We start from the raw sequence: 24,232 nt of genomic DNA, 5'->3' as shown, positions 1-24,232 counted from the left end.
AGTGCAAACACGCATTGGGAACTATAAAGTTTAGAAACTTTCGAAAAGTTTGAAAGAGCTCTGGCGAAAGTGGGGCAAGTAACTCTGACAGGGAGAAGGTTAGGAGAGGGTCCACTAAGACGAATTTGAACAGCTACCTGGTCACCAAAGCAATCTCAGGACCAGTTCCACACTGTACTTACAGATCGCCTAAGACTTTAATGGAGTTGTCCTGATGCTGAGGATGAAGAATGTTGAGGATTGCGAAAGATGATCTGGGTGCTGTGTGGTCGACGAGGGTGTCTTTGCTGTTACTCGTTCAAAATATAAGATGGGGCAACTTTGGCAACAGGAGTCGGTGCCCCTGGAACTCCTTTTTGAACCAGTAGAAAGCCTGCTGCGGTTGTGCTACCAATCTCCCTCAAAGTAGATCCAGCGGTATCCATTGGCAAAAGCTGGTGTCCCTCTTTGATGACCAATCTGGAGTCAGGAGACACTCCCGGGAGAGCAGACTCAGGTACAGCTTTTGGCGGTAAACATCCTTTACAACGCAACTTTTACCACGCAGTGCCTTTACGACGCAACTGTTACAACGCATGTCATTACAACGCATAGCGCTGGGGGGCGCTCTAGGATAGGGAATAGATTTAATTTACTATCCAACACCTTCCCTACTATCCACGGGGACTGGAGATGGAATAGTAAATTAAACTATTCACTATCCAGCACCCCTTAACGCTATGCGTTGTAACAGCATGCGTTGTAAAAACTGCGATGTAAAGACATGCGTGGTAAAACCATGCGTTGTAATGTCGTACAACCCTTTTGGCTGTTGAGGATCGGTCTCTTGTGGAGCCCAGCGGCTGTCAGTGGCGATTTGCAGAAAGTAGCTGCGGACATGCCAGAATGGGACACTCAAGCTTTGATGGCCTGGGGCCGGTTCCAGGAGGGCAGGCCGCTGACCCGTAGAGTCACTTTGTTGGTCTCGCTCAGGAGGAATTTTTTTTCACAAGCCAGCATGTCAGCTTAAACCAACTGGGGGTAGCTAATTCAAACTTCTGATCACCAGGAGTTTGGACCCTGGCGTTGAGGTCTGGTTAGCAGGACTCACTTCATTCTCAGAGTCAAAAAACCAGCAGCATCAGTCCAAAACTTGGACGTGATCAAGCACAAAGAAGCATTTCCTTACTCTCACTGTAACCCTGTAACTCTCTAACTGTAACTCTAACTCACTCTAACATTCTAACTCTAACTCTAACAATTCTAAGGGCATATGTACTAGCTCGTATCACCACCACAATGCACTTTTACCGACGGTGTGGTGGCAATAGGGGCAGCGCCTAATTTACAAGGCAGCGTTAAACTACTTAGCGTGGTTTGACACTGCCTTGTACATACGGCCCCCTTTCAGGCTATGGTCAGCATGAAAGGGGAGGGCAATGGGTGTTGCGATGGGCATTCCACCGCAAGACCCATTGCGTTTGATGCTGCACCTATGTCCACGGGTGGCGTAGATAGGAGGCAGCAACAAAATTAAGACCAGGAAAGTCCTGGTCTTAAGTTGGCGAAACGGGGGAAATGCATTATTTCTCCTCGTCTTTGCTTTTTCATGTGTGCTGCCTCGTGCACCACACATGGAAAAAGCAAAATTCCTTGGATTGTTTATGTATAGGAAAGTTTCCCTTCCTGTACATAAACATTCTTTAAAAAAAATGCAATTTTGTCACTTTCATGTGCTGCATGAAGCAGCACACATGAAGTGACAAAATGGTATTTTAGGATTGTTTATGAGCAGGAGGGGACACCGTCCTACACATAAACAATACTCCCCTGCACACAGACACCCTTGCACTGTGGTGCAAGGGTGCCTACGTTGGCGCTAAGTTGCTTAACTAATATGGAGCAGCCCTGCGTTTCCCCCTGCGCTGGTGCTACACTTAGAAGCCTAGCTCCAACACAGGCACCCTTGCACTATAGTGTAATGGTGTCTGCATGCATCGGAAGCTTGTGCATGTGCGTTTCCCCCTGTACTGATGCGACACTTAGCATCCTAGAACCAGGGCAGGCACCCTTGCACCATAGTGCAATGGCGTCTGCAGGCATTGGAAGATTTCTTTTCTTTACATGTCATTTTGTATCGTCAACGTATGCTGCTTAATGCAGGACATGCAGAAGTTGCAAACCAGCATATAAAAAATATATTGTTTATGTGCAGGAAGGGGGACCTTCCTGTACTTAAACAATCACTGGCCTTTTGCTGTTTTCCTGTTTGCTGCACAAGACCATTTCTCCTCATTGCTCCAGAGTAAGACCAGGTTTTCTCTGGTCTTAATTCTGGCGCTGCCTCCTATTTATGGCTCCCTTGTAAGGGGCAGCATCAGAATCAACGGGTGTGGAGTGGTGTGGCTCACTGGTTAGAGGTGGCAGACCCAGAAGCAGAGGTCGGCCCGGGACCAGGGTTCGATTCCCGACGCGGCAAGGTCTTGGGCCATGGTCAGCGGACTCGATAATTCTCGCCTCGTACCTACTCCAACCATTGGTCCCACTCAGCAACTCTGGGCAATAGCTTGCTTAATCTCTACTAACGGCCCCATCAGCGCCGGGGATGCTTGTCTTCACCTTGGAGATGCCCAGGAGGGACCATCTCACAGGGAAAGCCAGGATGGGTTCCCCAGCGGTATACAGCGCCGGGACGCCCCTTTGCTGGGGCAGCTGTGCGCTTTACAAGTATACGACATTTAACATTTGTTGCATGTGGAACGCCCACCGCAACACCCACTGCCCACCCCTTTCACGATAAGCATAGTCATTCAGTCAGTCAGTCATAAGCTCTATTTCGTCCGCAGGCCATAAAAGCAGTATACCGGTAAGAACACAGTAAAAAAAAAAGAAACATGACATTAAAAAAAGGGAGTGAACTGTACAGGTAAACTGAGTTATGACAATAAAATCCTTTAAAATCATTAATAAAAATGTTATTAGAAGTTGATCACAAAAGTCTAGTACATGGTTGAAGGCATTGGATACAAAACATAGAGGCTAGGTTTGAATATCTGATATCTTCTCTTATCACTTGCCAACCCCACCTCATTTTATGAAATAAACTACCGAGACGTTGAGCAGAGGATCTTACGCCTGAAGCCTAGCCCTTCTTTGACACCACATATAAAATAAAAATCTTGAGGTCGCAAATACCATCAAGGGGGTGGGGTCAAATCTTAAAATACGCTACACTTCCTGATAATTTGTTATGCCAACATTTTTACAAAGTTGTAAGATCCATTTGGCTCTGGGAGTGGCGTAGGAGGGGCAGAAGAGCGGAACATGTGAGTCTGATTCTACACTAGCTGAGCAGCCTGGGCAGCCCTTGGGTGTAGAATTTGCTCCAGCCCACTTGTTAGTAAAATCCCTTACTGGAAGCGCTACGTGTCTGAATTGCACGTAAAGTTTTTTTGCAAGGGGTAGCTGGATGGTGTCCAGAAATTGTTCAAAGCGGTACGTGCATTTGACTTCCAAAAATCTAGAGCTTAGCGCCCCTACGTCGCCATTCCGATGTAGAATGGCCAGGTGGTGATCTTTGAGCGCTGAAGCAAGAGATTTATTGGAAATACAGGGACAAGACTGTTCAGGAGTGAGCCGTAGGTCAGCCCTTCCCAGGGACTGGCATAGGTGTTTAATATGCATAAGCCAGGGTATCTTCCCTTCCCGCTGCGTGAGTAGGAAGTCCTTCAATTCCTCCCTGTAAGGACTAAGCTCTGGGGTACTCCAGAGTCGTCTCCAATAGAGTAAGGGGCGATCAGTGATGGTGTCCCTAATGGGAGTCAGGCCAACGTCTAAACGTAGGGGGAGTAGGGGAATGCTTTGGGGGAGATGTAGTAGGCGTCTCAGGAAGCTGTTCTCGGTCGCTTCCAGAGAGCCTACGTTAGTGTGGCCCCAGAGTTCTACTCCATGGAGCGCTCCTACCCTTGCTCGGGCCTTGTATATTTCTATTGGAGGCGCTAAGATTTTTTGAGGCCAGTCATTATGTACCTTTAGGATACCCCCTGATACCTGAGCTAGTTTGAGGTTGGCTTTGCCCACGTGAGACCGCCAATCCATTCGATCGTTCAGGGTGATGTGACCGCCAATCCATGCGATCGTTCAGGGTGATCCCCAGAAAGTCGAATGTGGAAGTTCTTCCCAGGGCCTTGACCTTCAGTTGGGGGCAATGTTCCCTCTAATTATTTTCCTCTGTGTGCGGCAGAGTAAGGTCTCTGTGCGCTGCAGCCAAGGCTATGTGCGCCAAGAACCTGACCGCGCTTGTAGACCAGGGCTTTGAGTGGGATGAAAATACTCGGGGACCTTTCAAAGGGGCGTAACCAATGCAATTAAGGGTGTGGCTTCAAAGCAATTAAGCTAAAAATGAGTGCATCATATAGTGTGCCACCCTACTGATATTTTGCTGCTTCTGTCATTGCCTCCCCTCATTCACCCCTTGGATGCGATTGCATCAGAGAAGCCAGCATTCTGAATGGGCTCCGATCTCACCCCAGAGAGGCCAAGGAGTGAATGTGTGGCTCCATTTGCTCCAATTATCGATCTCCCGGCAAAATAAGTGGGGGGATGCTGTCCACCCGCGTGGTACCCCGACTTGAGCCCTGGCCAAGACAATTGGCTTTATCAATAGTTGTTTTTTGAATCAAGTTGTATATAATAATGAAAATGCTTCCGCTCTTGTGGTTGGGGTTGTGGCTTAAGGCTTGAGCTGTCGATTTTGGAGATGGGTTTTTAGTCTCAGGTCAGCCTAAAATCCTGTGATTCTGGGCAAATCAATTAATCTCCCCATGCATACAAAAAAATATATAATAATAAATCATGTAAAGCGCTGCAATACTTTTTCGGTTGACTTCGCACTATATAAAAACTTGCTGCTTTTCTTTTCTCCATGTTGTGTGCTGCAAACAAGACCCAAAACCCCTTCATAAATATACTCCTAAGTATCTCTCATTACTTTTTCACTCGAGGGCTTACTAGCATAAATAAATTATGTGAGGGACCAGCGAGCACAGCGCAGGTGATTTCTCCCTGCATGCATAATTGACCTAAACTTGAATAATATAACATTTTGAAAACTTTAGTAAATTTTGCACAATGTTGGATCAAAAAACTTCAGACATTTTGGCTGGTCTCAATAAAGTTTCACCCTGGACTACTTTTGTTACATTTTTGATAATAACTGCTGCATCTTCTTTCAAAATAATTACTAGAATTACTTGGAGTATGACAAATACCGCTAACTTTGAGTACGATGAGCTTTGCCTCAAGAATTGGTTGATGGGATATACTGTCTTTTACAAATAAATATAAAACATGTTCCTTAAGGGATGTATGACATTACAACGCATGCTTTTACCACGCATGCCTTTACAACGCAGTTTTTTACAACGCATGCATTTACAACGCATAGCGCTCAGGGGTGCTGGATAGTGAATAGTTTAATTTACTATTCCAACTCCAGTCCCCGTGGATAGTAGGGAAGGTGTTGAATAGTAAATTAAATCTATTCCCTATCCTAGAGCGCCCCCCAGCGCTATGCGTTGTAATGACATGCATTGTAATAGTTGCGTCGTAAAGGCCTCCTTTAGTACTCTGATACCAAGAGATGAAATACATTTCAAGAGAAAACAATGCAGTACAAATAAAATATATCACATAAAGGGAAACTGCCGATAGTAATTCAGTTTGACGGGACAGCTTCTGTGCCAGTGTAATTTGGTAACATGTCTAACGGCAGAACGATTCTTAGCCTTCCTGGGGATGACAAAGAAATTTCTGTAAATGGCTGCCTTGCGGCTTGCATTTACTTATTTATCCTTTCGAGGTGGCCAGTCAGCAATCCTGGCCCGAACTCCCATCTTAGGAACACCGGGGGTGGCAGAAATATGATGGGAACTTTCACTATGTGGCGGCCCAACAGGAAACATTGCTGAAGACCCTAAAGTGCCATTCTGTGACCTGAAACGTCTCTTCTAAAAACCATCGGATCGGGCTTTGGAAGATACATCTGCACCAATAGCCTGTGCCACACTAGCAACTGCTCTATCAGTCTGGGACCGCTTTAGGCTGGTCATGATGTGAAAACGTGCTTCGTGCTAGTGTGCTCCAGCAGAAAACGCAGTCATTTTGGCTTCCCGAATGCCCAATCCCCTTTTGGAGCAAAGCCTCCAGCAAACAAAATGGTAGCATGGGAACTCAGAAGTGTTCATCTAGCATAGATTAAAATGTTGCACTCTTGTCTGTGCACGCTAGGTTTGTAAATTGGTACTGCCCAGAAGTCTCTTTAACTTCTTCATAATTGCTGAAGCTCCACGTTCCAAAGTGCATCACCTGTACACATGTATGTTGTTCGATGTATTGCTGGACCTGTTTGGAGATTTAGACAGGAGTCATCCTAGATCTTGTACAATGGTTGTCCTTCTCTGCAAACTCCTCGAAGTCTCGTGCGTGGGCTTTCATATTTATACGCTTGTTGGACCCGTACTCGATGCTCGCCGACGTCTGATGGCAGGCTGCAGATTCCTTCACATCATGCCTTGTTTCACTTTGTTTTGCGTGTCAATCCAAACAGTTCCCAGGTGTGACGACGGGTGGCACCGTGGGGCGGAGTTGTTCCTGCTTGTCCCAGTGGGTGTGACGAGGCTGCTCATGTGTCCCCGAGTTTGGAAGGGTGTGGGTGGTCAGAAGGGGGTTTGGGCTGCAGCTGGAGCCCGTCCAGCTGTAGGGTGTGTTTATGTGTGTGGGGGCTGTAGCGTTACTGCTCCATGCATCTCCTCAACACAGCTGTGGTACTGGGAGCCCTCAGCCCCTCTCTCCCCGATGCTCCAGGCCGGTGAACCGGGCCTTGCTTCCCTCACATGCCCCCCCCCCCCCCCCAGCTGGACCGCAACCTGAGACCCCCTTAGCAATTCCAGAAGGTTCCCATGGAGAGGGAGGCGAAAACCTATTGTGAAAGTATTCCTGTTAATCACAGCGCCCGTTAGCCGCTGTGATTAACAGGAATACTTTACAAATGCCCTTAATCCGCCCGCAGCCTCTCTCTATTCAGAAAAGACACGCATCAATTCCAAAAGCATGACGTGTGCTTTACACGTCATGCTTTTGGACTTGCTGCATTTCTTTTCTAAATAGACCACGGCTGGGTGCTGATTGCGGGCCGTTGTGAAAGTATTGCTGTTAATTGCAGCACTGTCATGTGCTGCAATTAGCAGGAATATTTTCACAATGGGCCACAATCAGCACCCTGCTGCGCTCTATTTAGAAAAGAAATGCAGCAAGTCCAAAAGCATGACGTGTAAAGCACACGTCATGCTTTTGGAATTGATGCGTGTCTTTTCTGAATAGAGAGAGGCTGCGGGCGGATTGAGGGCATTTGTAAGGCCTCAGGCAACCAGTAAATTGCCGTTTTTCGCCGCTCGCGTTGTGAAAGCGGGCAGCGGTCAGAACGTGTGCGCGCTTCACAAGAGGCACTGCGCGCTCGGGGTAGGGTGTTGAAATATCGATTACAAAAATATCGTTGACAAAATTATCGTTGGAAAAATATCGTTTACAAAAATATCGACACCCTATACCTAAACAGGTAAGTACATAAATATCGACTCAAAAATAGCGTTGTAATAAATATCGTTGTAAAAAATATCGAATTTTTAAATTAATTAAAATTACATTCAATATTAAATAAATATAAGTACTATTAACAAAATAAATTACATTACTTTTATTTTTTGACTATTGAAAACAAATTAAATACACTTTTTCATTATAAACTTAATAAATGTGTACATATACATATATTTAACACATTACTTTATATAACAACAATAATACATACATATAATTAAAATATAAAATATATTATTAATTAAAACATTTGATAGTGAAGGGGTAAAAATTACTATTCCCACTCCAGAGGGTGCAACAGTAGGGAAAGCGTTGGATAGCGTAGGGGTTTAAATTACTATTCCCACTCCAGAGGGTGCAACAGTAGGGAAAGCGTTGGATAGCGTAGGGGTTTAAATTACTATTTCCACTCCAGAGGGGATGTATGACGTTACAACGCATACTTTTACCACGCCTACCATTACCACGCATTTTTTACAACGCAGGATCCATGACAACGCATACCATTACCACGCATGTATTTACAAAGCATATACCTTTACAACGCATACAATTACAACGTAAGTATTGGTAAGTATATAATATTTTTTAATATTTAATTTAATTAAAATTAATATAATGTAATTTCATGTAATTTAATTTAATTAATTTAATTTAATTTAATTTAATTTAATTAATTTACTTTAATTTAATCATTTTAATTTAATGTAATTTAAATTTAATTATATTTAATTTTTACACTGTACCCTTTTCCCAAAAACCCAAAACTGAGCCTGAACCCAAAAAATACCCCTTTTACCCAAAAACCCTAAACTGACCCTGAACCCTAAAAATACCCCTTTACCCAAAAACTAAAAACTGACCCTGAACCCTAAAAATACCCCTTTACCCAAAAACTGAAAACTGACCCTGAACCCTAAAAATACCCCTTTACCCAAAAACTGAAAACTGACCCTGAACCCTAAAAATACCCCTTTACCCAAAAACTGAAAACTGACCCTAAACCCTAAAAATACCCCTTTACCCAAAAACTGAAAACTGACCCTGAACCCTAAAAATACCCCTTTACCCAAAAACTGAAAACTGACCCTAAACCCTAAAAATACCCCTTTACCCAAAAACTGAAAACTGACCCTGAACCCTAAAAATACCCCTTTACCCAAAAACTGAAAACTGACCCTAAACCCTAAAAATACCCCTTTACCCAAAAACTGAAAACTGACCCTGAACCCTAAAAATACCCCTTTACCCAAAAACTGAAAACTGACCCTAAACCCTAAAAATACCCCTTTACCCAAAAACTGAAAACTGACCCTGAACCCTAAAAATACCCCTTTACCCAAAAACCCAAAACTGACCCTGAACCCAAAAAATACCCCTTTACAAAAAAAAACAAATAATATTTTTAATAAAATAATATACTTACCAATACTTACGTTGTAATGGTATGCGTTGTAAAAGTACCTGCGTTGTAAATACATGCGTGGTAATGGTATGCGTTGTAATGGATCCTGCGTTGTAAAAAATGCGTGGTAATGGTAGGTCGTGGTAAAAGTTGCGTTGTAAAGGTTGTATACCCTCCAGAGGGTGCAACAGTAGGGAAAGCGTTGGATAGCGTAGGGGTTTAAATTACTATTCCCACTCCAGAGGGTGCAACAGTAGGGAAAGCGTTGGATAGCGTAGGGGTCAAAATTACTATTCCCACTCCAGAGGGTGCAACAGTAGGGAAAGCGTTGGATAGTGTAGGGGTTAAAATTACTAAATGTATTTACAATGTTTAAAAATTAAAAAATCTTTATTTTTATTTAATTAATCATTAATTAAATAATTATTCAATTAAAATGTAATTAATTCACTACTTTTTCACTTAAAAATTCAACTACACACACCTAAAATTAATTAAACAATTAACATAACTAATTTACATAATTATTAATCAATTAACGAATTGAAATTAATTAACTATTATTTATTACACTATTTATATTCAATTAACACATTCATTAATCAATTATTTTATTATATTTACAATGTTTAAAAATTAACAAATCTTTATTTTTATTTAATTAATCATTAATTAAATATTTATTCAATTAAAATGTAATTAATTCACTACTTTTTCACTTAAAAATTCAACTACACACACCTAAAATTAATTAAACAATTAACATAATTAATTTACATAATTATTAATCAATTAACTAATTGAAATTAATTAACTATTATTTATTACACTATTTATATTCAATTAACACATTAATCAATTATTTTATTATATTTAAATTACTTCCCACCCTACTCCCCTATAAACCCACAACCCGCTACGGAACTATTAACACTAAATTCAACATAAAATACGGTATTAACTAATAAAATAGTACAAAAAATACTACTTTGACAACCAATACTCATTAAAAACACTTAATTACTTATTATTATTTAAAAAATGATATTTTTGTAAACGATGTTTTTGTAAACGATATTTATTACAACTATATTAATGTTAACGATATTACTTACCTGTCTGTCGATATTCTTGTCAAACTATATTTTTGTCATCGATATTTCTTCTTGTCGATATTTCTGTGACGATATTAATGTTAGTCGATATTTTTACGACGATATTCCCGCTCTGTACCATTAGATTGCCCCACTCTGGATGAGCCCGTTTGGAATTGATCCCATCCACGTTCCACGAGGTAAGTCTAAAAGTGGGAAGCTCCTGCTGTGGTGCTATGCGGGCCAAAGGAGGGCCAGTCCCATGGTTTGGGGGAGCCGGGTCAGTGGGATTGGTATCGCTTTGCATATGGAGACTGAATGCGGGGCAAGATTGTGTCGTTTCTGTCCTCCCAGCGTTACCATTGTGCTAATACGGAACTCCCGCAGAGGGGCTCCCTCCATCTCCTGATTAGAGCCTTGGCCTGATGTTACTGGATTGCTCTTGTGGGGAGGAGATGAGTTTAGTCAATCTACAGTATTCAAAGAACTGAATCTGTTTTCTGATGGGAGAACAAAAGCTTTTCCCGGGGGTCCACAAGGATGAGAGTTTCTGGGACTGAAGCTATTTCTAAAATGTACTGTGGGGGGATAAAAGTATGCGAGGGGGAGGGTGTGTATTGGCCCTTGTGTGTCGACATCAAAGTGGTCCCATTTGAGAATGTATTTAACTACTCGTCTAATTATACAAAACAACAAGGGCACCCAATCGAGTCAGCACAGGACCTCGGGGAACATATTAATGAAAACAACAGTGGTCCCATGCACAAAGGAATTTAGAGTACAGAATAAATATAGACACACTGGAAACTATATTAAGTACTGACTTGTCCAGCCGGACAGAGGTCCCATTTTTACTTTAGACAACAAATGTTATGAAAGGATACTACTCGTCTGTCCCTAATATGTATTACCACACAGTCCCCGTCTATATCTTTGTTTTTGCGCCTAGCTACCGACTCTGCGGGAAAATAATGTAATGTAATGTAAAAAATTCTTATAAAGCGCGACTTACACCGGACGGTTTCTTGGCGCTGAAATAACATTTCTCCTTGCCCTTGTCCTGTCAGTGGTCTGTTCCTGCCTAGCCAGTGTTTAATTTTGTTTTTAAGCTCTGCGTAGGTTTCATCCCTATCTGAGGAGAGTGGAGTTACCCCTGCAAGAACAACTACGTAAGGAGTAGCTGCGGGTGGAAGATGTAGGCCCGGTAGTGTGTCCCGCGGGGCGCTAGGATTCATCTGTGAATTACTGGTTGGAGTCATCACCGGCATTTCGTTTTGCCTAGGGTGACTATGCTGGAAGTGCCTTCCCTCATGTATATGCTTTGTTAGCGTAACCAAGTTAGTAGGGGTGGGAACTATTTGATTCTTGTTAGTGATGCTTAAGTGCGTATTGTCCTCAGTTGTGTTGGGTGCAGAGTTAGCTGTGGGGCAACAGTTATTGTTATGGGAATTGATAGGAGTGGGGGCAATGCGGTTCGGGGCGGTGGTGTCCGTGCTGGTCCTATTATTCAACAGAGAAACAACCCTTTCAATTCTGCTGTTGACGCACTTGAACTGGGTCATGATTACTTTCTCTAACTGTTTTTGCATATCAAGAAGAAGATGGGTAGCCCAGAGAGGGGGTTGTGGGGTGTGGTCTACGGGAGTCAGGAGAGCTAGTGAACCCTCAAATTGACCGGATGCCTCCGAGTAGACTATTTTAGTGACTTCCATTCTCCTAGGTTTGGTATGTTATGTTATGTTATGTTAATAACACTTCTATAGCGCACAGCTGCCCCAGCCAAGGGGGCGTTTGTGTTGTTTTGCACAGGATCGCGAAACTCCTGTTTTGCACAGGAGGGCGTTTGTGTTGTTTTGCACAGGATCGCAAAACTGGGGGGGGTGATAGGGAAGGGCAGGGGTTATCATAGTGTGGGGACGGGACGCTGGGAGATGAGTTAGGAAGTGTGTCAGGCAAAGCAACTGATATGTCCAGGGACGGCACTAGTGGAGACCCTTGCAGTGGTAGAGTTTCGGCGAGGCCGGGAGTGATAGAAAGGCGTCGCTCAGTATTCTCTATCTCCGAGGATACTGCGCCAATTGCCTTCTGCAGCATTTTATCAATGGCTGTTACGCTAGGAGATTTGGTTGATAGTAGGGTCTTTTGCCTCGTCTGCGGTCTGCTGGTCAGTGGGTTAGGTTTCCCCATGGTCAGGCAATATTAGAAATACTTATTTATTAAACTTATTTTACTGTGGGGAAAGAGATTAATGCAAGTCTTGCTCAGACACTGGGGATTGTGCTAGACACTCACACACTGCTTGGCCTGGTAAACATGGTTTGAACCAATTTCCCAAGGTAAGTAGCAGTAAAAAAGTCTTGTTACAATACCGGGTATTAAAGGGGGTAGCCCAGTTCAGTCACTCCAGTACACGAACAGGCACAAACAGGCCCGCCCTTTGTCCCGGGCTTCGTCCCGGCTACGGCCTGCGCCGCGGTCCGTGCCGCGGGTCTGGGGGGGTTGCTTATGTGTGCGGTGTCCACACCTCCCCCTGAGCCAGATCAGGTGTGCGGTCCAGGTGTACCCTGGGGAGTGTGGTCCTATCCCCGGGTGCAATCGCCGTGGAGTCCGGAGCGAAGCAGCAGGCGGCCCCTGTGTCCCTCGGTTTTCCTCGCTCCTCACATCCTCAAGGATGGAAATTTGGCAGGAACCTAAGCATAGTATGAAAGGAGGCCTTATTTGGAAGGCAGCGTTAAGCCACGTTAAATGTTTTAACACCATCTTGTAAATAAGATGCAGCCCCCATTGCCACAGGAACATCACAAAAAGTGACATTCTTGCGGCAATATGGGCTTGTAAATCTGCCCCTTCCTCTCAAACTCAACTCTGCCTCTAACTCTTGGAATCTAACTCTAAGGGGCATATTTACAAGAGTTTATCGCCACCATAATGTCACTCTTTATGACATTCCTGTGGCGATTAGCCCTTCGCCTTATTCACAAGGCATAACGTGGTGAGCGCTGCCTTGTGAATAAGGCCCCCTTTCACGCAGCAATGAAACTCTCTAAATCTCTCACTCTTAACTCTCAAACTCTAACTCTAATTCGTCTGAAACTTTATCATATTTATTTCTTCAAAACCACATTTTCAGCCCCAAGATGTTATTTAGAAAATAAGTACCTTTTATGAGCTTATACATTTCATAACCATGAAACCAACTCAGCTACAAGCGCTTGTAAAGACTGATATGCAAGAGGAGGGTGGCGGAGTACAAATCCGGGGACTTGAAGCCCCATGGTCAACCTAGGTTTATTGGAACATAATCTAATCTTTCTTAAATATTTGCCAATAAAGCAGTAAATGTATTCATAGATCGGTCAGAGTAGGGACCGCTCCACCAGTCCACACCTTAGATCTCAGCGACGGAGTCTGTTGAGTATATGATCCTCTTTCATACTGTACCACCACCCGATTCTGCACTTATGTAAATGTTTTTGAGCTTGTAAAGTGCACTGCTACCCGTCCGTAGGTTTCCTGATGCTGTGTAACTCTGGGGAACCCATCCTGGCTTCCCTGTGGGATGGTCCCTGCTGGGAGTCCCCAAGGTGGAGCCAGGAATCCCCGGAGTTGATGGGGCCTTTGTGGAGGTTAGGCAAGCTAATGCCCAGAGTTGAACCGCTGATTAGAGTAAGCACCGAAGCGAGAATTATCGAGTCTGCTGACCCAAGTCCACGACCCTGCCGCGTCGGGAATTGAACCCTGGTCCCGGGCCGACTTCTGCTCCCGGGTCTGCCGCCTCTAACCAGTGAGCCACACCACTCCACCCCCCTTAGGGGGTCATACCACCACCACCAGCAGCTGCAGTACGACTCTGCCCGATCTCCTCCTGGTGCACAGCCATGCCCTGGTGACTCGTCAAGGAATAAGGTTTTACATCACCGCCTTCCTGCAAGCTGAGGGGCATAGTTACAAGGGACGTGGCGGAGTGAGGCGTTAGCCTTCCTGCCTTAACACATCACTCCGCACTGCAGAAACACAGGGCTGCACCATGTTTACAAGAATATGTCGCAGCCCTGCGTTTCCCCCTTTGATGGTGCTACACTTAGTAGCCCAGCGCCAACGCAGGCACCCTCGCACAAAAGTGCAGGGGTGTCCGGGTGCAGGGGAAGATTGTTTAAGTTCAGGAAGGTCCCCCTTTCTGCACATAAACAATTTTTAAATGCCTTTTTGTAACTTCTATGTGTGCTGCCTAATACAAAACGGCATTTTAAAAAAATGATCATTGATGTGCAGGAAGGGGGACCTTCCTGCACATAAACAACGATTGGCCTTTTGCTGTTTCAGTGTGCTGCACAAGGCAGCACACGTGAAAACTGCAAAAACACATTTATCCTCTTAGTTCAAGGGTAAGACCAGGTTTACCCTGGTCTTAATTTTGGCGCTGCCTCCTATGTATCCTGCCCTTGTACATAGGGGGCAGCGTCAAAATCAATGTGTGTTGAGGTGGAACGCCCCCCCACAACAACCACTGCCCACCCCTTTCACACTAGCCATAGCATGAAAGGGGGCCTTATCTACAGGGCAGCTTTAGTCTACTTTAAGTGGCTTAACACCGCCTTGTCAATGAGGTGAAGACCCTATCGCCACTGGAATGCCTTAAAAAGTGACGTTCCCGAGGCGATGCCCCTGAATCTCTTATCTGAGGAAGACAAGAGACACTTCAGTACTTTCACTTTGTGTTTAGTACATTTATGAAGAGCGACAACATAAAATAACGCTCAAACCTCAAGGTGCCTACAAGTATCACAAGTCGATGTTTAACTCACACATAATTTTATTTCATTTTCATAAAAATGCACACACTCGGATCAAGAAACATTGACAACACTATGATTTGGAGAAGTGTGGCTCAATGGTTAGAGCGGCAGACCCTGATGCAGAGGTCTAACCCGGGACCAGGGTTCAATTCCCCGCCTCGGTGGGTCTTGGACTCAAAATTCCACGGACCTGATAATTCTCGCCTCGGTGCCTATTCCAATCATGGAGTCCCACTCTGCAACTCTGGCAATAGCTTGCTTAATCTCCACAACGGCCCCCACAACGCTAAGGATGCCTGGCCTCCACCTTGGGGGTGCCCAGGAGTGGACACCTCACAGGGAAAGCCAGGATGGGTTCCACAGCGGTATTCATACAAGCGCCTTGAGACCCTTGCGGGTGAGTAGTGCGCTATACAAGTATCAATTTACATTTATGATGAAAGTAGTCAGATCAATAAAGGTAAGGTGGGTGGTAAACTTTATGAGTTATGAAGTGTTTTAAAAATTGACATAAAGTGCACACAGACTTGTGGCATCCTGTTAGTGACATGAAACACACAACAAGCCTTGAAAAGTGTTGAATTGCTGTTTTCAAGTGGAAAGTAACTGAACATGACCATGTTTATGTTCACGAAATATGGAAATGTTCATGTTCATTTGTTTCTTAAGCACGCTGGTCGACATGTTTCGATCCATTCTTGAAAGCAGAGAAGCATGCTGCAGGATAAATACAATGCAGTCACTTCTGTAAGGTATAAATGGTGCCCTTAAAGATACCAAAGGAAAGTGCAAAATGAAATATAAAATTCCAATATAGTTACGCATATAATAATCATTACAATAATTAATATATTAATTCCTACGGTGATATTATTATAAATCCTTTACATGATTTAAAAAATAATCTGGCAGATGCATCAAAGTTATGTTTTGCGAGTCCTTAATAGCGAATTTTAAGGAATCGCTATTAAAGACTCGCAAAACGGGATGCATGTAGGAATCGCAAAGGACACCCTGTTGCACCCCTGAAATGGACCTGTGCACAAATGTTACACACATACATGCCCTAAGGGCATGTGTGTGCACAACATGTAACTTTGAAAAATGCACAAAAGTGCATTTTTCAAAGTTTTAGCAAATTACCACGAAGTTCAACTTCATGGTAATTTTCTCCCCCTATTAGCGAATTCGCTATTTTTTTGGGTTTCATGCATTGCATTTAAGGAATCTCATTTTGGGATTCCTTAAATGCAAGAGCAATTTAAGGAATCACTATTTAGAGATTCCTTAAATTGCGATTTCTGCATTTGGGATGATGCATCCCAAATGCAAAAATACCGGGAGCAAACGGCCAGATTCTGAGAATCTGCCCGTTTGCTCCCGGTATTTTCTTTGATGCATCTGCCTGAATATGTTTTATCTTAGTTTGACTGTTAAACAAAACTTCTATCCCTCGTTGCAGCGTGCTAGTGTTCCTGCTTTCCCTGCCTTAGCATGCTTAATTTTCAAACATTTCAGAAATGTTGTTGCACTGTCATGTACCAAGTTTTTCTACAATATGATTTACAACGTTGCTAAATAAATACAAGAACGTGCAGTCGGAAGCCAGATAACTTGTATGCGGTGGTTGCTGTCATAAAATGAAGAGCCTGACTCACTTGATGTCTGTCACAAGTTACAGTATGACGCATCATGTCACAAGGAGTTACAGATATGTCAGTATTTCTGACGTATCTGTAGGCGCAAAAGTGACGCATTTCTGGAGTGTGTCACAAAAATGATGCAACTCCAGCAATATGTCCTTTCACATGGGGCAAGACCCATGTGAAAGGGCTTGCATCAGTCTTACGATTCAGAAAAGGGGTGGTGATGAACAGAGTGTCTGAATTAAGCAGACCACTCTTACCCAGTCCAAAGATCAGGGCTTGATCCATCACCGTTATTTAGCTCACTGCCCCATCCCAGCTCAGAACCTGGCTATATGCAAATTAGTCTGTCCCTGGCCCAGTGCATCATGGGAACAGGGCAGACCAAACTACCAAGCCAATTCTTCACCAGAAAGGAGACAAGCTTCCGGGGACCGGTTTCTGCCATTTCAGGCGTCGTCGGCCCGGCTTGCTTGAATCCTGATGGAGCAGTGAGCAAGGGACTCATGTCTGAGTATACCCTGCCACACCTATAGTGGCCAAAAACGATTCAGAAAAGGGGTGGTGATGAACAGAGTGTCTGAATTAAGCAGACCACTCTTACCCAGTCCAAAGATCAGGGCTTGATCCATCACCGTTATTTAGCTCACTGCCCCATTCCAGCTCAGAACCTGGCTATATGCAAATTAGTCTGTCCCTGGCCCAGTGCATCATGGGAACAGGGCAGACCAAACTACCAAGCCAATTCTTCACCAGAAAGGAGACAAGCTTCCGGGGACCGGTTTCTGCCATTTCAGGCGTCGTCGGCCCGGCTTGCTTGAATCCTGATGGAGCAGTGAGCAAGGGACTCATGTCTGAGTATACCCTGCCACACCTATAGTGGCCAAAACGATTCAGAAAAGGGGTGGTGATGAACAGAGTGTCTGAATTAAGCAGACCACTCTTACCCAGTCCAAAGATCAGGGCTTGATCCATCACCGTTATTTAGCTCACTGCCCCATCCCAGCTCAGAACCTGGCTATATGCAAATTAGTCTGTCCCTGGCCCAGTGCATCATGGGAACAGGGCATATCAAACTACCAAGCCAATTCTTCACCAGAAAGGAGACAAGCTTCCGGGGACCGGTTTCTGCCATTTCAGGCGTCGTCGGCCCGGCTTGCTTGAATCCTGATGGAGCAGTGAGCAAGGGACTCATGTCTGAGTATACCCTGCCACACCTATAGTGGCCAAAAACGATTCAGAAAAGGGGTGGTGATGAACAGAGTGTCTGAATTAAGCAGACCACTCTTACCCAGTCCAAAGATCAGGGCTTGATCCATCACCGTTATTTAGCTCACTGCCCCATCCCAGCTCAGAACCTGGCTATATGCAAATTAGTCTGTCCCTGGCCCAGTGCATCATGGGAACAGGGCAGACCAAACTACCAAGCCAATTCTTCACCAGAAAGGAGACAAGCTTCCGGGGACCGGTTTCTGCCATTTCAGGCGTCGTCGGCCCGGCTTGCTTGAATCCTGATGGAGCAGTGAGCAAGGGACTCATGTCTGAGTATACCCTGCCACACCTATAGTGGCCAAAAACGATTCAGAAAAGGGGTGGTGATGAACAGTGTGTCTGAATTAAGCAGACCACTCTTACCCAGTCCAAAGATCAGGGCTTGATCCATCACCGTTATTTAGCTCACTGCCCCATCCCAGCTCAGAACCTGTGAGGCAGGCGTTAGATATTGATGCATTTTCACCCTAGAAGTGGTAGATTTCACTGCATTACTTCTACGAGGCTTACTTATTTGGGAACGCCCACCCTGTGTACATTATACCTGACGCAGGTACATAATGTAGAGCAGGGGTTTACAAAGTGACGCATCTGCTTAGAAGCGTCACTTTGTAAATAGGGTGCAACAGGAGGCATATTGTATGCCACGTCACAAAAAGTGACGCAACGGAAGCGCAAAACTGTCGCAATGTTGTAGCAGGCCTCAGCTAGATCCACTAGTGCAAGGGGTTCGCCCTTCTCTGTACAAAGTCCTCAGACCGAATAGGAAGAAGTTGGCACAGAAACTGGAATAGAAAAAGTAACATTTATTACACCTCATGAGGTGGTGCCACGGTTCAAACAGTACCCTTCGGTATTGCAAGAAGTAGCACCACGAGCTAAGAAAGCATGGTTTATTTATACCCGCACAGGGGCTCAAAAGAAGGCGGTACAAACACAAAAGCATGAATTATGTACATATAAGGTAATATCGAGAGGCACAATCGATCAGTGGGAGGAGCTAATGGTTTTGGGGACTAATACACAAGAGTTCCTTTGTGGAGTTAATCACTAACAGATGTGGACCCTTTTGGACATGTGCAGAAGTGGGGGATGCTAAATATAACTTGTTGCCGAGCAGATTTCAGGCGCCGTAAACAGGAAGATAGGACAAAGCACATGGTCGGCACGAGGCAGCATGTAGCAGACAAGATGGCTGCCGTAAATACAAAATGGAGTCCGCTAAATGTCAAGATAACAGCTAGAACTAAGATGTCTTCTGCTAATGCTTAATCTAATCGCTGTCAAATTACAACAGCAAGGCCTCATAAATAAGGCCCTATATCTTTCTTCCCACAATGGGGAATCATTCTTAGCTTTGGCAGGGTGTTTAGTTGGGGATTGCATGAAATGCATTGACCAACCTTCCGTTTTAACTCACACGCTTTCTCCTTCACTCCTTTTCAGACAAGATAAAGCAGGTCGATGCCGGTGGAGATGGGTTTCTAGCCGCTGTCGGTGACAAAGGTGAAGTGTTCTGCTTGCGTCGGAGCGAGACGGTGGCCACAAGGTACCACACTGAGCTGCGCTGGGCCCAGATTGAAGGCAAGCTGAAGTACTACACCTGTGGTCTGAAGGGCTGCTGGGGCGTGAATGACACCGACAGCATCCACTACCGGGTGGGCACCAAGCGAGGTGAATGCGGCGGCACCGATTGGGAGGTCGTGGATGGAAAACTGGCCATGGTGGAGATCAGCACTGAAGGTTCTGTGTATGGGGTGAGCGACAACGGGACCCTGTTCCAAAGGTAAAGGCCACTTTGATCTAAGCAATGGTACTATCATTAACATGTACATGGATAGCGCCTGGAAAGGTAAGTAATGACTCCAGGCAGCCACGCCTACTCCTCTCTTGACTCTGTTCTGAGATGCAAAAGATGTGACACTATCCGTTTCCAAGCAGTATCTCCTTGGGGGGGGGGGGCATTTGCAGGGGGTTGGGCTCAGAGCCTGGTGGAAATGAGAGGCCAAGCCCAGAGTTCTGTCCCCCTGCACTATGTTAGTTACATAGTAGGGTCCTCATTTATGGGAAGTTTTGCATTCCTGCGAGAAAGCAGCGATGCGGCACTGTACAGTGTGTCCTCCTTGCGACATGATGGATGTGCCATATTAACTGCATGACACATCATGTCGCAAGGAGTTACAGATAAGTAGGTATTACTGACCTGTCTGTCGGCGCAAAAATGGCACATTGCTGGGGTGTATCTGAAAACAGACCCAACTCCAACAATGCGTCCTTTCGGATCGGCCTGTGTCACCCAAAATCCTGCCATGAGGCAGCCGTAAGGTTTTGATGCAATGGCGTCCTAGACGTGGTGCACAGAAATCTCCTAGATTACAATGCACCACTTCTAGGGGGAACGCCAGCCCTGCATACATTATACCTGATGCTGGTATAAAGTGGCGCAGGGGTTTACAACGTGAGACATCTGCCTTGATGCGTCACTTCGAAAATATGGCACAACATGGTGCATTATTTACACCGCCGCAGCGACACAAAAATTGATGCAACGGTGGCATAAATGTGACACAAACCTTCATAAATAAGGCCCTAGAGGTATATTGAGGTATTGTACCCTGGCTCCCCTTTGAGAGGGTTGTGATGTGCCCCCTCTCTACTATAGACATACAGAGGTTGAGTGAATTATTTTACCCTCACACTCCTCCACACGAGTGAGCAGTTGTTCCTTTGCAGCGCTATTAGCACACACAAGAGGTGGTTTGAAGTGTTTGACCCTGACACTACTCTGAGAAGGGGGGTCTGTGCGTCTCTGCCCACTGCAGATATACACAAGAATTATTGTACCCAACACTACTCTTACAGAAAGTTTGTATTGAAAACCCTTAAATCATTAAATAAAACAAAACGTCTTCTGGAGAATCACATCTAGTAACCGATTAGGGCTCATTTAAGTAAAGACGGTTGCGAAAAGACCTTCCTACTCACAACCCACAAACTCTGCAGGAAATCAAAAGACATAAACACAAAATTAGTACAAAACAAGTCCTTAACAGACAATTCGTTCGTTGAATGTTCTCCTTTCCCTGAGCATCTTGCCTTGTTCTTGCACTGGTCCAGTCTTCAGTATGATACATACCTTCACATCACTGGTACAGCTCTTCAGCACGATGCATGCCTCCACATCACTGGTCAATCAATCAGGCATTTGTTAAGAGCGTGACTACTCACTCGTAACGGTTTCAAGGCACTGGGGGTTGAAGGGAGTGCGGGGGTGCAGGTTCCAGTCCACCATGGAGGGGATCTATCGAAGTGCCAGGTTTTGAGGTTTCTTGCGAAGATGAGAAGCAATGTTATCTGTCGTAAGTGGAGCGGAAGGAGAAGGAGCTGCCTCCCGAGCTGGTATTTCTGGTTCAGGGGACCACGGGGTAGGAGAGCTGGGCTGATTGTAGTGTCCTTTGGGGTGCATGGAATTTGAGTCGGCTGTTCAGGTATGCTGGTCCGGTGTCGTGGAGGGCCGTGTGTGCATGGGTGAGCGTCTTGAACGTGACTCTGACCTTGATGGGGAGCCAGTGGAGTGTGCACAGGTGCTGAGAGATGTGGCAGTGTCTTGGCAGGTTGAGGACCAGTCTTGCAGTGGTGTTTTGGATGTTCTGTAGTTTGCGGGTGAGGTTTTTGTTTATTCCGGCAGAGAGTGTGTTGCTGTAATCGAGTCTGCTGGTGACAAGGGCGTGAGTGACGGTCTTTCTGTGTTCAAAGGGGATCAATTTGAAGGTCTTACGTAGGAGGCGGAGGGTGTGGAAGCAGGAGGATGAGACAGAGTTGATCTGGTGGCCCATTTTGAGCTCGGAGTCCAGGATGATTCACAGGTTGCGTGCGTGGTCAGTGGGGCTGGGTGTGTTTTCGATGGTGGTGGGCCACCAGGTGTCGTTCCAGGCATCGGGATTTGGCCCCATGATGAGTATTTCTGCCTTATTGTTGTTTAGCTGTTTTTCATCCATTTAGCGATGGCTTCCATGCCTTCTCAAAAGTTGTGTCTGGCGGTGTTGGGTACGTTGGATAGGGAGAGGATGAGTGGGGTGTTGTCTGCGTTTGACACAATGTTGAGTCCGTAGGTTCTGATGATGGGGGCAAGTGGAACGATGTAGACATTGAAGAGCATAGGGCTGAGGGAGGACCCCTGAGGGACTCTGCAGGTGGTTGGTGTAGGGTTCGAGAGGAAAGGGGGGAGTCTGACCTGCTGTAGGAAGCAGCAGATCCATTCTAGGGCCTTGTCCTAGATCTCTGCGTCGAGGAGTCTGCGAATATGGGTGCGGTAAGAGAATGTGTTGAATGCCGCTGAGAGGTTGAGGGGGATGAGGGCTACTGTTTCTCCTTTGTCCAGTAGGGTCTGGATGTCATCTGTTGCGGCGAGGAGGGCGGTTTCCGTACTGTGTTATTTTCTGAAGCTGGATTGAGAGGAGTTGAGGATGTTGTGCTCGTCAATGAATGTGACTAGTTGGCTGGTTATGGCTTTCTCGATGACTTTCACTGGGAACAGGAGCAGGGAGCTGGGTCTGTAGTTTTCAAGGTCGGTGGGGTCCGCCGAGGGTTTCTTCAGGAGGGGGTGGACCGTGGCGCGTTTCCAGTCAATTGGGGAACTAGGTGGTCGCCAGGGAGCGTTTGATGGTGTGGCGGAGTATGGGTGCGAAGATGTCGTGGCTCTGTTGAAGATGTGGTGGGGCAGGGGGTCCGTGGGGGCCCGGAGTGGATTGACTTCATTGTCTTCAGTGTATCTTCGGTGGTGATGGCTGTCCAGTTGTAATTCGCTGGCTTCAGGGTGTCGGGGTGTTTGGCGGGGATTCAGTGTGTTGGCTGTCTTTGCCGAAGTTGTCGTAGATACTCTTTGTGGTGAAAGAAGGTGCTGAGTTTTTTGCAGAGGTCTTGTGCGGGAGAAATTTCTCTCGACTCGCTAGTGGGTTGGGCGAACTCCTTGATGGTGTTGAAGAGTTTTTTGCTGTTGTGTGCTCACTTTTTTTCTTGTTTTTCTGGTTAGTTTTGTGGGCGTTGGTAGCGGCTCTGAAGTTGTTGTGTGCTTCTGGGGATTTGGTTGTTTCTCCTGGCCTTTTCGAGGCGGAAGCAAGTGCGTCTGGCTTTCTTGGCATGGGTGTTGTTGTTTTTTTGAGGGGGCAATGGTTTTGGAGCTGTCAGAGATCCATCTGTGCAGGGTTCGTGCTGCGGTGTTGGGGTCATCGTCTCCCGCGATGGTTGGGGTGGAGTTGCTGAGTGAGGAGGTAAGCTGGTTGTTGTTGATTCTGGTCCAGTTTCTTCGTGGGAGCAGGTGCTGGTGTCTGTGGATGGTGAAGTAGACGCATCGGTGGTCAGTTCACAGGAGTTTGGTGGTGTGGCTGAAGGTGATGGAGTTTCCTGTTTTGAAGAAGGTCTTGAGGGTGTATCCTGCTGAGTGCATTGGTTCGGTCATGATTTGGTGGAATCTAAGGTTGTGGAGGTTGTCCATGAGGGATGTGGTGTTGGAGTCCAGATGGTGGTTGAGGTGGAAGTTGAGGTCTCCCAGCAGGGTGTAGTTGGTGGATGCTATGGCATTCAGGGAGATAATGTCCGTGATGTAGTTGGTGAATGGTCCGCGTGGTCCAGGGGGCCGGTGGATGAGGGTTCCTCAGAGCGTGGTGGTAGGGCTGGTCAGTAACTTGAAGTGAAGGTGTTCCATCAGGTCTGTGATTTCATCGGGGAGTGTGCCCTGGTGGAGGGTGGATTTGTAGACCATGGCGTTTCCTCCTCCCTGGCGAGTGGGGCAGTCCTTCCTGGAGATCTTGCATCCTTGGGTAATGGCGATGGGGATGTTAGGCCCCGAGGTGGTGTTGGTCCAGGTTTTGGTGAAGAATGCTACGTACGGGGTGGTGCTGTTGAGGAGGTCCCAGATTGCGGTGGCGTGTTTGTGGAGGGATTGAACGTTGAGGAGGATACATTGCAGGATCTTCTGTATGGGTCTGTTCTTGCAGTCAGATTGTGCTGGGTCCGTGTTCCTAGCGGTGCTGTAGGTTTGTCGGCAGCGGTGACAGCTGAAGGGTCCGTGGGTGTCGGTAGTTGTTGTTGCAGCCTGGGTGGAGTGCGTGGAGTGCTGCTGGGTGCAACTCATCAGTACAATACATACCTTCACATCATTGGTCGAGATCTTCAGCACGATACATACCTTCACTTCACTGGTAAACTCATCAGCACATACACAGCTTCACATCACTGGTCCAGCTCTTCAGCACAATACATACCTTCACATCACTGGTCCAGTCCTTCAGCATGATACATACCATCACAACACTGGTCCAGCTCTTCAGGGTGATACATAAATTCACATCATTGGTGCAGCTCATCAGTAAAATACTTACCTTC

The 24,232-nt window shown here is 45.7% G+C and overlaps 1 protein-coding gene across 1 annotated transcript in view; it reads left to right on the top strand.

The window, feature by feature from the left end:
- LOC144826886 (fish-egg lectin-like) overlaps positions 1–24,232 on the top strand; it is a 56,643-nt gene that overhangs the window by 18,252 nt on the left and 14,159 nt on the right. Inside the window, exon 3 of the mRNA XM_078685342.1 lies at positions 19,295–19,634. Within this exon, the coding sequence (XP_078541468.1) occupies positions 19,295–19,634 (340 nt within the window). The remainder of the gene's footprint in view (positions 1–19,294; positions 19,635–24,232) is intronic.

The sequence above is a fragment of the Lissotriton helveticus genome, chromosome 4_1 (genome assembly GCF_964261635.1).
Source record: "Lissotriton helveticus chromosome 4_1, aLisHel1.1, whole genome shotgun sequence".
Classification (NCBI taxonomy): Eukaryota; Metazoa; Chordata; class Amphibia; order Caudata; family Salamandridae; genus Lissotriton; species Lissotriton helveticus.
Note: the sequence above shows the minus strand (reverse complement) of the source record. Positions and strands in the feature narration are given on the sequence as shown.